At 40.0% G+C, this 14,145-nt stretch overlaps 1 protein-coding gene across 1 annotated transcript in view; it reads left to right on the top strand.

The window, feature by feature from the left end:
- Positions 1-1,776: 1,776 nt before the first annotated feature.
- The window catches only part of THOP1 (thimet oligopeptidase 1), a 63,138-nt gene continuing 50,769 nt past the window's right edge, over positions 1,777-14,145 (top strand). The window contains exon 1 of the mRNA XM_031948267.1: positions 1,777-1,782. Within this exon, the coding sequence (XP_031804127.1) occupies positions 1,777-1,782 (6 nt within the window). The remainder of the gene's footprint in view (positions 1,783-14,145) is intronic.

The following is a 14,145-nucleotide window of genomic DNA, read 5'->3' as shown; positions in this document are numbered from 1 at the left end:
TATGTTCCCTGGAGTCTGGGACCCCTAATCTCCCTTCTTTTAAAGATCAAAGGGAACACAGTTTCAGAGTGATTCTTTTACAGATTAAAGGGGGACACAGTTACCCCCAAATTCATTTGGGGTAAAAGGTGGTCTCATTTTTTGTAATTGCTTTGAATTGACAAGAGTTGTAGAGCTGTCCCTAAATTCACTGGAGGGAGGGGAGGAAGAGTTCAAGCCAGGAGGGGAAGTGTGAGATCTGAAAACAGCAATAGCAGCATCTATGGGATGTTGTGTGTCCCGGTCAGTCATCCCATGATCTCCAGGCTGAAGGAGCAGTTGAAAATTTAGCTTGAAGTCTAGAGGAAACAAATCTCAGGAGCAGATTAAAAGTGGAGTGGTGGGTTGAGATGGTGAAGTTTGGGAATGGGACTTTTTGCAAAAAATGCATCAGGTCCCATCTGTGGGCTGCCTGAAGGATGCTGATAGCCCACCCAACAATGCTGAACAATCCCCACTGCCCACAGAGCTCCCTAGCTGAAAGTAGTTAAGGAGTTAACTACTGGCAGGGCATAGAATGCTAATCAAGAAAAGTAGGAGAGAAAATTCTAGGAGCAAAGAGTTCTCATCTAATTAGGTAGAAGAGTGAAAGTGAGGGAAAGAAGGACCTTAGGTCCATTCCACCGTTTTTTTCTCCAGAGTGCTCACAGGAAAACTCTGAAATACCCGAGAAGTAAAAGCTGGACTGCTTGTCTCTCTGCAAGGAGCTTAGGTGGCCTTAGCAAACATCTTGATGCCTTCAGAGCCTTCTCAGCCCTGCAGGGAAAAACTTCTATCCAATTAACAAAACTGAAAGCAGTTTTAAACCCCCCACAAGAGGAGATTTGCATAGTCTATTTGCCAATCTCCACCCTGGGCATGTGCCCCTTCTCTGAACCAGCTTCAGGAGAGGGGGAAGTTTAACAGCTCCCACAGAATTCACTTGGGACAAATTGGACAAGCCTGGCAAACCTGTTTGATTATTTCTCCCAGCTTGTGACTAGTGAAAATGCACTTCACCAGGGATTGGAGAGTATTTCTTCCCAGGTGTGTAGCTTTATGAAGACCAAAGATCAGTTTCCACTGACTTGCCTCTGGGATTAAGAAGTGGCCTGAGAGCCTTTGAAACCAGCTAGAGGGAAAAAGGATATATCCCCTTTCTTCTGCAAGGGTTTTCTCCTGTGAACTATAGAAAGGGATATAAGAATCAGGGATCTGGGGGATTAAAGGTGCTATGATCAGGCAGTACCTTTAGCAGCTAAATCGGCAAACGTTTCCATTGGTCTGAAGAGAATCTCCCTTCTGATGTCCTTTATAAAATATAATTGAAACTTCCCTGGGTTTGTGGACAGTTTGCAACAGCTATAGAATTTCTCCTGCATGTTTAATGGGAGAATTCTTTGTTGTCAACAGGCCCCTCTCTCTTCATATAGCCCCATGAGCATACAAAATATGGATATTCACTCTCATTCCCTTCCCCAGTTCCAAAGCTCTGGTTAGAGCAATGAGTTCAGCCTTTTGGGCAGAAGTCCCAGGAGGCAGTGGTTTAGCTTCTAGGATGCCATTGGAAATCACCACAGAATATCCTGCCTTTCTTTATCCATTTTCAAGAAAGCTCGACCCATTTGTAAAGCATTCCCTTCATCTGGGTTCTCAAAGGGAATTCCCTTAAGTCAGATCTGCTGGAGTAGATAGATTCTAGAGCTTCTTCATAATTATGGCTAATTTCTCCTGGTTGGGAGACATCACGGAGCGAGCATGGTGGTAGGTTTTAGTATGTGGCATGCTTGGGGAGTCAGTTCAGGGCCTTCTAGCAGGAGCACCTGATAGCTATTAAGTCTTCCACTTACAAGCCACTGATGCCCTGTGTCTTCTAAAATGCTCCGGACCCAGTGGGGAGTTAAAACCTTTAATGGCTGTACCAAGGTTAAAATATACTGGATCTCAAGAACTCTTAACTCTCTAACTAAAAGTTCATGGGTAAAAATTTCTTTGGAGGTCTGAGAAGAGAAAATTGGGTCCCCAATTTCACCATTAAATCACACCCCTCAAAAGGCTGGGTGGGGTCCCCAGAGCAATGGCCAGGTTTCTCTGCAGTCTAGGAAGGATTTGACATTGAAAAAGGCACCTCTGCTCTGTTTTTCCCAGGGGACAGAGAATAGAATCAGTATCCTGAGGAGGAGAAAAAAATCTGGAAGTCCCAGGATTTAGTTTAGGTGAGAGATAGAGTTATATTGCTGGATAGTAGGTCCTGTTCTGAAAGGGGTTTAGAAGCTTCTGATAAGGACTGCATAGGGATGCAGAGAGGGGGCTCTCTTGTCCCTACAGGGACTGAAAGGAGGGAGTTTGGTTTCCTTCCAGCAAGTTGAAGCAGCATCCTACACTGCTGATTTAATTTAAGATTTCCAGTTTTGAGATCTTTCAAGCCGAATTTGTTTCTGCCTAAGGAAGGATTATTAGAAACAAATGTGTTTTGTCCCATTTTGCCAAAAGCCTTACTTTTCCCAATTCTATAGCTCCTCAGCCATCTTTAGACATCTCAAGAGATGAAAAGATGACAAAATACTCCCTGAGTAAGGGGGCCTTTGTCAGAGAATGCAGGTATTCCCATACAGTCATCCCTGAGAGAATTCTTTTTATTTATTTATTTATTTGTTTTATTTAATAGCCTTTTATTTACTGGATATATACATGGGTAACTTTACAGCATTAACAATTGCCAAACCTCTTGTTCCAATTTTTCACCTCTTACCCCCCCCCCACCCCCTCCCCTAGATGGCAGGATGACCAGTAGATGTTATAACTTAGATACACAATATATAACTTAGATACACAATAAGTATACATGACCAAAACATTATTTTGCTGTACAAAAAGAATCAGACTCTGAATTATTGTACAATTAGCTTGTGAAGGAAATCAGAAATGCATGTGTGCATAAATATAGGGATTGGGAATTTAATGTAATGGTTTTTAGTCATCTCCCAGAGTTATTTTTCTGGGCATAGCTAGTTCAGTTCATTACTGCTCCATTAGAAATGATTTGGTTGATCTCGTTGCTGAGGATGGCCTGATCCCTGAGAGAATTCTGCTGGGCATGGAGCCCCAACAATCCAAATCTTCCTGGGAATTTGGATTATTCTGGCTATAGGATAAAACAACAAGAAAAGGCTTTACCTCATCCAGATTTTTGGGGATTCTCAGTCAGGGAACCAAAATGATGCTGTTCTAGTGTTAGAGAATTGATGTGAGAATCCCCTCTTGTGATTGGAGGCACAGGTTCAATGTGAAAGAATTCATGAACCAGAAGTCTTAGTAGCAAAAGAGGAAGTTTTATTTTTCACTAAGAAGCTCTCTCTTAGTGGACAAATCTTTTGATGAGATTTGCAAAGAATGTTGTTGGAATACACAGGAGCCATCTGATAGAGGCTGCTGAAGATCCAACCCAGAATGAATCTCCTCTTGTGAGAGAATGATACAAGGAGACTGAGAGGCAGTTGCTGTTCTCTGACCTCTCTGAGAGGCCGTTGTGTTGTCTAATTTCTTTCCTCTTCCCTCTGCCTCCAATTTATCTCATTCCCAGTCCACAACACCTGTGTCAGCAAAGGCTGTCTTGCAACTTCTTCAGATGTTATGATCCACAGCTATGGAGGCTCTTGGAGAATTGACCTGTAACATAACAGAATGTGTTAACAGAAACCTATTTTATGAGAAATCTTGGGGGTTGGGGACAGTTCGAGCTAATTATCAGATCAAGATCTCCCAACTGAATGAAATAACTCTGAAGGGTTTTTCCAGAATTTGGAATTTCCTGAATGGAGATCCGGGTACCCAAAAGATCAAGGGGGGGGGGTGATTTGCCCAAGATCTCCAATTGAATGAGCTGCTTATCCTAGAAAAAGGCCCCTCTGGAAAGTATGCACCCTCCCAGACTCTGGAGTCTGGGACCCCAAATCTCCCTTCTTTTACAGATAAAAGGGGACACAGTTTTAGAGTTGAGTCTTTTACAGATTAAAGGGGACACAGTTTTAGAGTTCACCCCCACCCCCCATCATTCTCAGCTTATAAAAACCCCTTAGTGGAAAGGGACTTTGAGGATTCAACTAGGAAATACTGTACAGCTTGCCTAGCAATGGCTCCTACTCAAGATTGAATAGCTGTGACCTTGAGTCCTCTCAAACAAGAATTTCAGACATTGATGCTTCCTTGGATTGGTGATGATGTATGTTATTCTGTTTGTTTGTTTCAGTGTCTATTGTTATGGTGGCCACTGTGTTTGTTAATTGTGTATTACTTTTATGCTTTGAATTTCCTCTTTTCTTATGTCTTATTTAAATCAAAAGTTCTGAGCAGTAATAAACTTATGCTCATCCCCTTTAAGATTATGCCTGTTGAATTCAAATTCCAAACAGATTAATTTTACCCCTGGTCATATGTAGTCTTTCTTTGTGAATAAGCTATAGAATTTCATTTTTACATAAGGACAAAGACTTAAAGAAAGGTCATATCAGCTGACTTAGTTGTAGAAAGCAAAATTTTGAGCCACTGATAAAAATCAACCAAAACCAAGAAGTGGATGAAAGGTAACTGCAAGTACTGAGTGAGCATACTTAATGAGTAAATTAATATTAACTTTTCTTCCTTGAAAGAGGAGTTTTCTGCCATTTTTGAGCATAAATTGTATGATGAGGGAGGAGGAACATATCAAGGAGGAATATGCAGTGGAAGGACCAGGAAATCTGTTAACTTCCTTATCCCCAGTCAGTGGAGCAATGAGGGAGAAGGACCTCAACCTTCAGGATAGGAAATTAAAAGGTTCATTCCTGTATCTATAAAGACAGATCCATCCCTGGGCTGATAACCCCACTTCTTGTGAGAATAGTCTTGTTTATCTTTTATCTTTGTAGCATATTTCTACTATTTTGTGTGTGTGTGTGTGTGTGTGTGTGTGTGTATGTGTGCTCCTTCACACAATTGCATTGATCATATACACTTGCCACTTCTAAATATGGTTCCTATTTGGACTCACTTTTCTTAATGAAGCTCAAATATTTGCTTACTCAGAGACCCCAGCAGGATCCAACAAAGGACCATGGGTTCAAACAGAGCTGGGCTTGAGCGTGTGTTAATCTGATTCCAAAAAGAAGTTTAAATTTTCTGTCTGGCTCTACTCCAGTGCAAGAATGACTCCAGAAAAAAAATAGCTAAAACATTTAGAGAAGGGATCAGATTTAAAATCTTTTCCCATATGCAGATGACAGAATTCCCTCTATAAAAGGTACAATATATACAGTATGTGTCAGTGTATAGCATGGATCTCAGGCATAGAATTTTTATTTTCTCTACTATAGAAACTCATAAGATATACAAGATGCACAGCCATATTAGCAACTGTAGAACATATAAACTACCTCAAATAGCTCACAACACTCAATTGTCAAAAAGATAATTTTGTTGGATTGATGAGCAGATGAGTCACAACTTGTACTGTTCAAGCAATTACTTTAAGCAATTAAGACCTGACAGTGGTCTTTTCCCATTACTGGGGAAATCTCTTGCCTCTAGTCAACTGCTGCCAAAACATGGAACTCGGGTGCTCTTGGTCAATGAGGTCACTGCCAAGGCAAGTAGTGTCCATTTCCCAAAATTGCTGTTTGCTGATCTCTGCTAGGATATTTCACTCACACACACACACACACACACACACACACACACACACACAACTGTGTCTAATAATAACTATATCCAGAGTGGGTGGAAAAAAATTTACATGATAACTATTGTATATTTGGAGGAAATAGCAAGTTGTACATGGTACATTTGCAATTTCATGTGCAATTATTGTTTTTTATTGTACTGTGTTATGAAAGTATCTATTTTGTTCTGTGAATTTAAAAAGTAAACAGAAAGAAAGCAGTAGCTAGGACCTCAAAGTCTAGTCTCATGTCCAAATAAGTAAGCACTTATTTTTGCTGCCATATGCTTGCGCTACCATTTTACTTGGAAGATGGTGGGAAGAAGAAGTGGGAGAGTAGAGTTCTCTCCTTCCCCCTGTTGTCACTCAATTTCTAGTTGCTAGAAGCTCAAGGGAAAGAAAGCCTGAACAAAGGAAGAAGGGTCCAAATCAGGTAACCAGGTAAGGTTCTTTGGCAAAAGTCCATTCCTCCTGACCCTCAATCACCTTTGATGAACACTGTAGTCACTGAGAACCCATCAGGAGTTTTCTTTTATCATTTCAGCCAGCCCTTTGTCCCTCAGCAAAGAATCAGAGCATATATTTAGCGCCAAGGGAAGTCCAGCAAATCAGGGGGTTCCCCTGCTTACTGATGCTATAATATTAAGAGAATGAGCTCAATGGTTATGAGTAGAATAGCCTCTTGTTAAGAAGGCAAGTATGGTGTTTCTTATAGGAAACCTTCTTCAGGGTCATGAAGAACTGTGTTCACATCCTCTAATTATGTAAACCTTAATATTTAAGAAACCAAAAAACTATAAATTAAATTATAAATTGTCAAATAATTGTTAGTCTACATTGATAGAGGGAGATTCATTATCTAGTTACCTCTATCTAGTGAAATTTCACCTTAGTACTGTGTGGAAAAGGTGAAAAACTTATATATCAAGCACACATTGATCAGAGACTGTTAGCTAAAGCCTTAAAGGCCTCAGTTTAGGAAGCATGTGATTTTAGATAAGTCCTGGACTATATTCTATTGTCCAAAGGAGGATATGTGGTGAGGAAGCTATACATTGTCTTATCTGTTATATTCCACTGACCAAATAGGGGAAGAGAGATTTATGTGACCAATCACACCATATAAAGGGTGGGATTTGGGGGGTTCTTTGTCTGAAATGTATAAAAACTGAGCATTCTCAACGGAGTGGCTCTCTCCTGTGTGAACTTTGGTTTGAAGACCAGGATGGGGACCGCTTCTTGAGATTCTAATAAATAATTCTGCTTTTTATGAGTGATCTCTGAATAGTCAATTTGGGTAGGTGTCTTCATCCCAAATAGTACCAATAGTCTGTTGTGGCTGTTAATGCATGCTAATTAATTAAATGCCTTTGTTATTTAAAAAAACACATTAATTATAGTACAAAAGGTGTTATGCTAAGTGTTTGGGATAAAAAGATTGGGTCATGTGGGGTGGGTAGGGGGGAAAGTCCCTGTTCTCAGGGAGCTTTTAATATTTTGAGGGTTATGACAAGTACAAAGGTAAGTGATACTTAACTAATACAAATTCTTGTACTACTTGTACTATTACAAGTACAAGTTACTTGAGAATAGTAACTGTTTTAGTTTTTCTACCATGGAAACAATGAACATGAACTTGGATAGTGAGAACTAGTGGAAGATAAAAGGTCCCTGTCATGCTATGGTCTAAGAGGTCACAAAGAGTCTAACTGACTGAACAACAATAGCAACATTCCCCTGTAGTGTTCTCTCTAAAATGTAATGTTCTCTGTTGAAGTTTTCTTAGGGTCTCTGGAGCAGCCTTCGTTTCAGTTCAGTAATTACCACATGAGAAGCCAGGAGTTAAAGTCCAAATCCTTTTATTGTCTCCTTCAAAGTCCTATCTCCTTCACTTGGGCCTCAGCTAGTTTTTTTAGAGGTCTATCTCTCTCCTTGGTTCCAAGAGCTTGAGCTCCTTCCTCCTCTTGCTTCTGAATCTCTCTGAAACCAAAGGGTTGTGCTTCAGCCTCCAGCCACCGCAAAGGTGGAAGATGGAATGAATCTATCTCAGCCTCCAAGAGCTTCTAGTGCACTTGTCCTTTCTGGCCCTGACAACTCCTCCTTATATGTCCCACAATGAGTACAAACCAATCATTATATCAGTAAGAAACCATTATTTGTTGTAGGATTAAATCAGTGCTAAACTAGATTTAACCATTGTCTCCTCAATTCCACTTAGTATCTTGTTTCAAGTTCTGGCCCATAACATCTCCTTGTAGGATTAAATCAATCATACTGAACCAGGCTAAATGAGATAACTATTATCTCTCTCAATTCCACTGACTTAGTACCTTGTAAGAATCCTTTGTTTCAAGTTCAGAATTCTGGCCTATAACATTCCCCCACCTCCAGTGTCGAACAAAGTGCCTTATACAAAGTGGGTGCTTAATAAATATTAAATTAAATGGTGCAAAGTAGGGCTTGATGGAAGCTGAGAAAAGACATGAATATAAAGGCACCTCCCCCCTTCAACACCCATTGCTGTTGTTTTCTTTTTTCCTTTCCTTGGCCACAGGCTTAGGCAGTAGGGGCTATATAGCCTTAGAGGATAACTGAACTGCTACATCTAAGGTGGTCACATTCTAAGGCTTTAGACTTTTGAAATAAAACCTGGATTCAGGTGAATTTCTTTCAACTCTCTCCTCCCTGACCAGCAGCAACATTGGAACTTAGCAAAAGAATCAGAGAAATTGATATATTAGGCAGTAATAATTAGAGTAGGGATTCTTTGGGGTGGAGTGGGGAGGAATTGACAACTTTTAAGAAGGGGAATCTAGATGGTGCAGTGGATAGAGCACTATCCCTGAAGTCAGAGAGACCTGAGTTCAAATCTGACCTCAGACACTTAGTATTTCTTAGTTATGTGACCCTGAGCAAGTCACTTAACCACAACTGCCTCAGCAAAAAATAAAGAAATAAACAGATTCTTAAGAATACCAGGAAAACGATTACTATAACCTGTAATGTTTTGGCTAGCTTTCTGTCATAGTCTGACCCAGTGTCAGTCTTAAGCCAGTCTCCCTCAGCAGTCTGAACCAGTCTCTCCCCAGAGTCTGAATCTCACTTCCTCCTGACTGCCTGTCCCCAGTTCTTATATAACCTATTACAACTACATTATTTCATTATACTGACTATATGCCAATTAGAGTGATTATATCATTATATCAAACTAGAGTGATTATATCATTAAATAGATATATGTGAACTAGAGAACCATAATCTCATCATTTCCATTGAGTTAACACCTTGCTTCAAGTTTTCTTGTTTCACATATACTTGGCTCTTACATCTCCCACTTTCTTTTTTTTAGAACCCAGGTGGTCACACCCTCTCTGACTTCTCAGGAAGGGAGGTGAAAACCCCAAAAAAGAGGTGATCACACCCTCCTTGACTTCTCAGGAAAGGAGGTGAAAACACCAAACCAGATAATTTTAGCAGGTTTCCTCTTAGCTGAAGGGTCTTACTTCAAACAGGTATACTAAATTCATCATCATGGGAGGTGTTAACACAAGCAAGAAGTAACATTCACAGACTAGTAGTGATGTAACAAACAACATGAGGAATTATACATGTCCATAAATGTTATGGGCCAGAACTTGAAACAAGGTGCTAAGTCACTGGAATTGACAGAGACAATGTTTATGTACTTAGTTCACACAGTAGAGTTCACACCTTTAAGAGAGTTCATACCTTTAGAGAGCATATTTAAGGAGGAGCTCCTACAAGCACATTAGAGACTTTGGGAGATTCAGCAGTCACAGCTCCCACAAGCCCACTCTCTCTCAGAGGAGTCAGATCCATTTGATATTCCACCATTGTGTTGGCTAGAGGCTTTGGATTCAGAGGGAGCTAGAGGCTGAAGCTGGCAGAGGCAAAAAACTAGCAACAAGAGCTCTTGGAACCAAGGAAAGCTAACTGGGCTATTTTGGAAGAGACAATAAAGGACTGGACTATAACTCCCTGGCTGCATTTGAGGTGATTATTCACTGAACTGAAACTAAGGCTGCTTCCAGAAGCCCCACAAGAAATCTGCTCCCAGAGAACATTATATTCTAGAGAAGAGAACATTACACATAAACCCTAGAAGGAAGATATATAAATAACAATCATCTCCTTCAGCAGCCAAGAGATAGTCCAAAACCAGTATCTATTGTCCATCACTTCACGTGTCAGGGAATTCAATAACTCCTGAAAGTTTTGAAGTCCTGCAACAGTCTCATTATCCGTCATGCTCTTTCAATGTCAGATGTTTCTTAGGTCTTCTCCTTTGGAAGTTTTTTCTCTTTTTCTGTCTCTCTATGATGTACAAGGCAAATACCACTTGTTGGTTTGGTATTGTTGGCACCCATCTGATTCCTTCTTCATCTGTAAAGATACAAGCAAATCCTCTTCCCCCAGCAGTTAAACTATCCGGTTCCTTCCAATTACTACTTGCTGGATCTCTCCTCATTACTTGGTGATTATATTGGAGCTGCTTGCACTGGACACTGTCTTTCTATTGGGGTTATAAAACCTGTATTCTCAATTGTAATCTCTTTCTCCCATCAGGTTGCTTTTCGGGTGATTGATCATGTCCGAGTACTAAATTTATAAAGACTCTCTGGGTATACATCAATTGCCATCATGCTCCAAGTATTTTTTGCCTGGGGCCCTGGAGCTGAGCTCTGCTTCTCATTTCCCTGAGTCAGTCTACATGCTGATGCTCAATAGAAGCCTCTGTTGCATTTTGGACATAGGGTTTGGGGTCTTATTCTCCCATCCTGTTTTCTCACTCTATATGCCAACACTGAGCTTTCAGATGCCCTACTTTGCCACATTAAAAGCATTGACAAGTCTCTCTGGAAGTCCCTTGCCAAAAGGGACCCTGTCTTCCCATGTTCTGCATTATAGCCTGGGTATAAAAGGCATTTGTGCCCACTGTAGTACAGGGTTTTATAATCTCCTCTAAAGGAGCCTCCTTGTATAGTTCTAGAATAATTCTACAAAGCTCATTAGCATTTTCTTTAGCAAGTTACCTTATCATAATTTCTGTTGCTGCATTTTCACCAATAGTTCATATGACAGCTGTCTGCAGACGTCCCACAAAATCAGCAAAGGGTTCATTTGGACCTTGTGCTATTTTTGTGAAGGCCCCCTCTATCTTGTTTTCCTGAGAGGGCACCCCATGTTTGATAGCTACAGAAGCAATTTGCTCATATGCTGCTACAAGGTAATCTACACTAAAGTGTCTGCATAAAGACCTACACCTGCCAGTTGATCAAAGATGGCTCGTATATTAGCTACAGGTTGCCTATTTTGTTGGGCTTGTATCCTACAGAGTTCACTATACTTAGAAACCATGACAAGTTCTCTCCAGGTTCTAAATATGTCCTTGCTATAGATTTCCAATCACTGGAGGTTAATGTCAAAAGCCAAATTCTCTAATACCATCTTAACTTAACACAATGTAGCCCATAAAGAGTGCAACCCTTTTTCAGATTTTTGATAAATTCCAGATCAAAAGGAATGTATCTTCTCCTGGCTTGACCTGAAGAATCAAATTCTTCAATCACAAGATATGCTTTTATTCTTAAATCAGATATATCCTGTCCTTTTTTAGCTTTAACTGGGACCTTTTGTAATCATCTCATAGAGGGTGGACAAAGCTGCTGCATGGGTGGGGCTGATTGTTTCACTGGCCTTCCACTCCTCCTTTTCTCTCCACCCCATGAAGAGGAAATTGAGGGAGGAAGGTCATGAGATGGGGAATGCCCTAATGGCTCCTGCTATGAAGTACCATACTCCTTCATTTCATCAGCACTACATTTAACTCCTTTCTTGTCTAATTCTTTATGCTTTTCAGCTATTTTGTCAGTACCATCCCCCTCCTTCTCTTCTTTTTTCCTTATTCTAAAACTCATGTAATTCCCTAAAGCCAATTGTATTATGTTGTATATATAGAATGTTTCTTCAGGAATTGAATCAGGACCATTATCATTGTAGTATTCAATTAGTTGCTCTCCCACCAGTTTCCACTTACCTGGCTCTAATTTTTCTTCTTTAGAGAACCAAGGAGATGTATACTGTAATGTTTCTAAGAGTTCAATGATCTGCTTCCAAGTTACAATCAAATCTTGCTTCTTTATTAGCTTAATTATGCATTCTACATACTTCCCTTGGGGTGGGGAAGGTTCTTTTCTAAGCATTTGTTCCATTTCAGCTGAAACACTAGTTTAACCCTTACCAAAGTTTCCTATTTGTCTATTTTTGTACTCACCCTATTTTCTGATCAGGAGGACTTCTCCACTGAACTTATGATCATGTCATGTACTGCTGAGTGTAAATCCTTAGGTCCACATTCGGGTACCATATTGTAATGTTCTGGCTAGTTTTCTGTCATAGTCTGACCCAGTGTCAGTCTTAAGCCAGTCTCCCTCAGCAGTCTGAACCAGTCTCTCCCCACAGTCTGAATCTCACTTCCTCCTGACTGCCTGTCCCCAGTTCTTATATAACCTATTACAATTACATCATTTCGTTATAGTGAGTATATGCCGATATACTATATATATACTATAAGAGTATCATTATATCAAACTAGAGTGATATCATTATATACTAGATATATGTGAACTAGAGAACTATTATCTAGTCAATTCCACTGAGTTAACACCTTGTTTCAAGTATACCTAGCTCTTATAATAACCCACAACTTCTAGGAGAAAATTGCTTTTGACCTCTGAAATCTCTGGTCTTTATCTTGTTGAAGATGTTATTATGGGAGAAATATCATGTTGTGGGTAGCTACTGTCAAATATATATTTATCACAATGCAGAAATTAGGGGGTGAAAACCTAGATTTTATTATTATTCTCAATAATAGGGTCAGTCCTTAGAAAAAATCTGAACAATTATTAGGATTCTAACAAGTTTTGGGGAATCTCTGGGATATTCAAGGAGCAGTGGTATCTCTGGTGAGAGGGTTTGCTAAGCCCTCTTCAAGGGTAATCTACTTTTGATGTCTACCCAATTCACCCAAATCTCATCTCCAAGAAGTTATCACATGCCAGTGAACACACTCTGGCAAACCATCTTGGCAGATGGGCTAAATGGGATTAAAGGTAAATAATGAGCCTCAAATCCATTTGTAAACTAGGGGGATGTCTTCCCCAAGTATATGAGACTTTTACTGGTAGAATAAACAGATGAGAACAATTTGTTCTAATGGACATGAAGCCATCTGAATCAGGAGTTGTGGAATGCTTAGAGCTTGGTTAGACATCAAAGATGCTACCATCATCCACTGCAGCCCAGGCCATGCCAGTCATCTTGACTTTTGTCTTGCTATTAGCTTGGAAGACTCTGAAAGAGAGTAAGGCTGAAGACTTTGGGCAACTGGGCCTCAGTTAAAATATGAGTCAAGATATCACCCATGATGTCATTGGTCCTCTTTAAAAACACAGAATAAGCAATAACAAAATTTGTTGTTGTTGTTTGCTCAGGCAAGAGATTTCCCCAATAGCAGGAAAAGACCAGGGTCACACAGCTAGGAAGTGTTAAGTGTCTGAGGCCAAATTTGAACTTAGGTCCTCCTAACTTCAAGGCTGGTCCTCTATTCACTGCACCAACTAGCTGCCCTCTAACAAAGTTTTTTTATAGGCAAAATTACATTACAACATAAAAAGTCAGAGAAAATATAATTATGTAGCCTCATATTTCTTTTTATATTATAAAAGTTGAACAGACTTAGTTAAAAAGAGTCATAAATGATGAGGTCTTGAATGGTGGATGTGGTGGGCAGAGAGAAACGGAAGAATTGATAAAAATTATTCCGTAGGGAAGGCAGGAAGAAGGCTCTGACAATGGAGATCAGTTTAGTTCTCACTGGGGTCACAGTGGTCCCATTCTCCAGATAGAAATCCAAGTTATTTCAAGTCCCTGAGGCTAATTTTTCCCAAAAAACAAATTATAGCCCATGGCTTTGCTACTGCCCTCCTTTGGGTCATTCCACCACTTTGCCTCATGGTATCTTTCTCCTTACTCCTCCCTCATGCCACATGGTATTTCTCCTAACCTCACTATGCTCCTGACCCCACCTCTCTTCCTTATAGCTAACTAACTTTTTTAGGGTGCTAAGTCCCTTTCATGATATAACTTGCCAGCTAAGGGCATGCCTTAATCTCATGGGGTGCTCCCTTTCTAATGGGTAATTGTGAGTTCCACTAAGGAACTTCTTTTATACTCCCTCCCACTCTATTTCATATTTACCATTTCTGGTGTCTATTGTGTCCTTTCATTTTATCTCCCCTAACCTCTTCCCTAAATAAATTTACCTTTTGCCAAAGAGAATGGCCATTGTGAATTCTTCATATGATCAAACCCCAACTTTTTTTTTTTTTTAATTATAGCTTTTTATT

The sequence above is a fragment of the Sarcophilus harrisii genome, chromosome 1 (genome assembly GCF_902635505.1).
Source record: "Sarcophilus harrisii chromosome 1, mSarHar1.11, whole genome shotgun sequence".
Lineage (NCBI taxonomy): Eukaryota > Metazoa > Chordata > Mammalia > Dasyuromorphia > Dasyuridae > Sarcophilus > Sarcophilus harrisii.
This window is presented reverse-complemented; position numbering and strand designations above follow the sequence as displayed.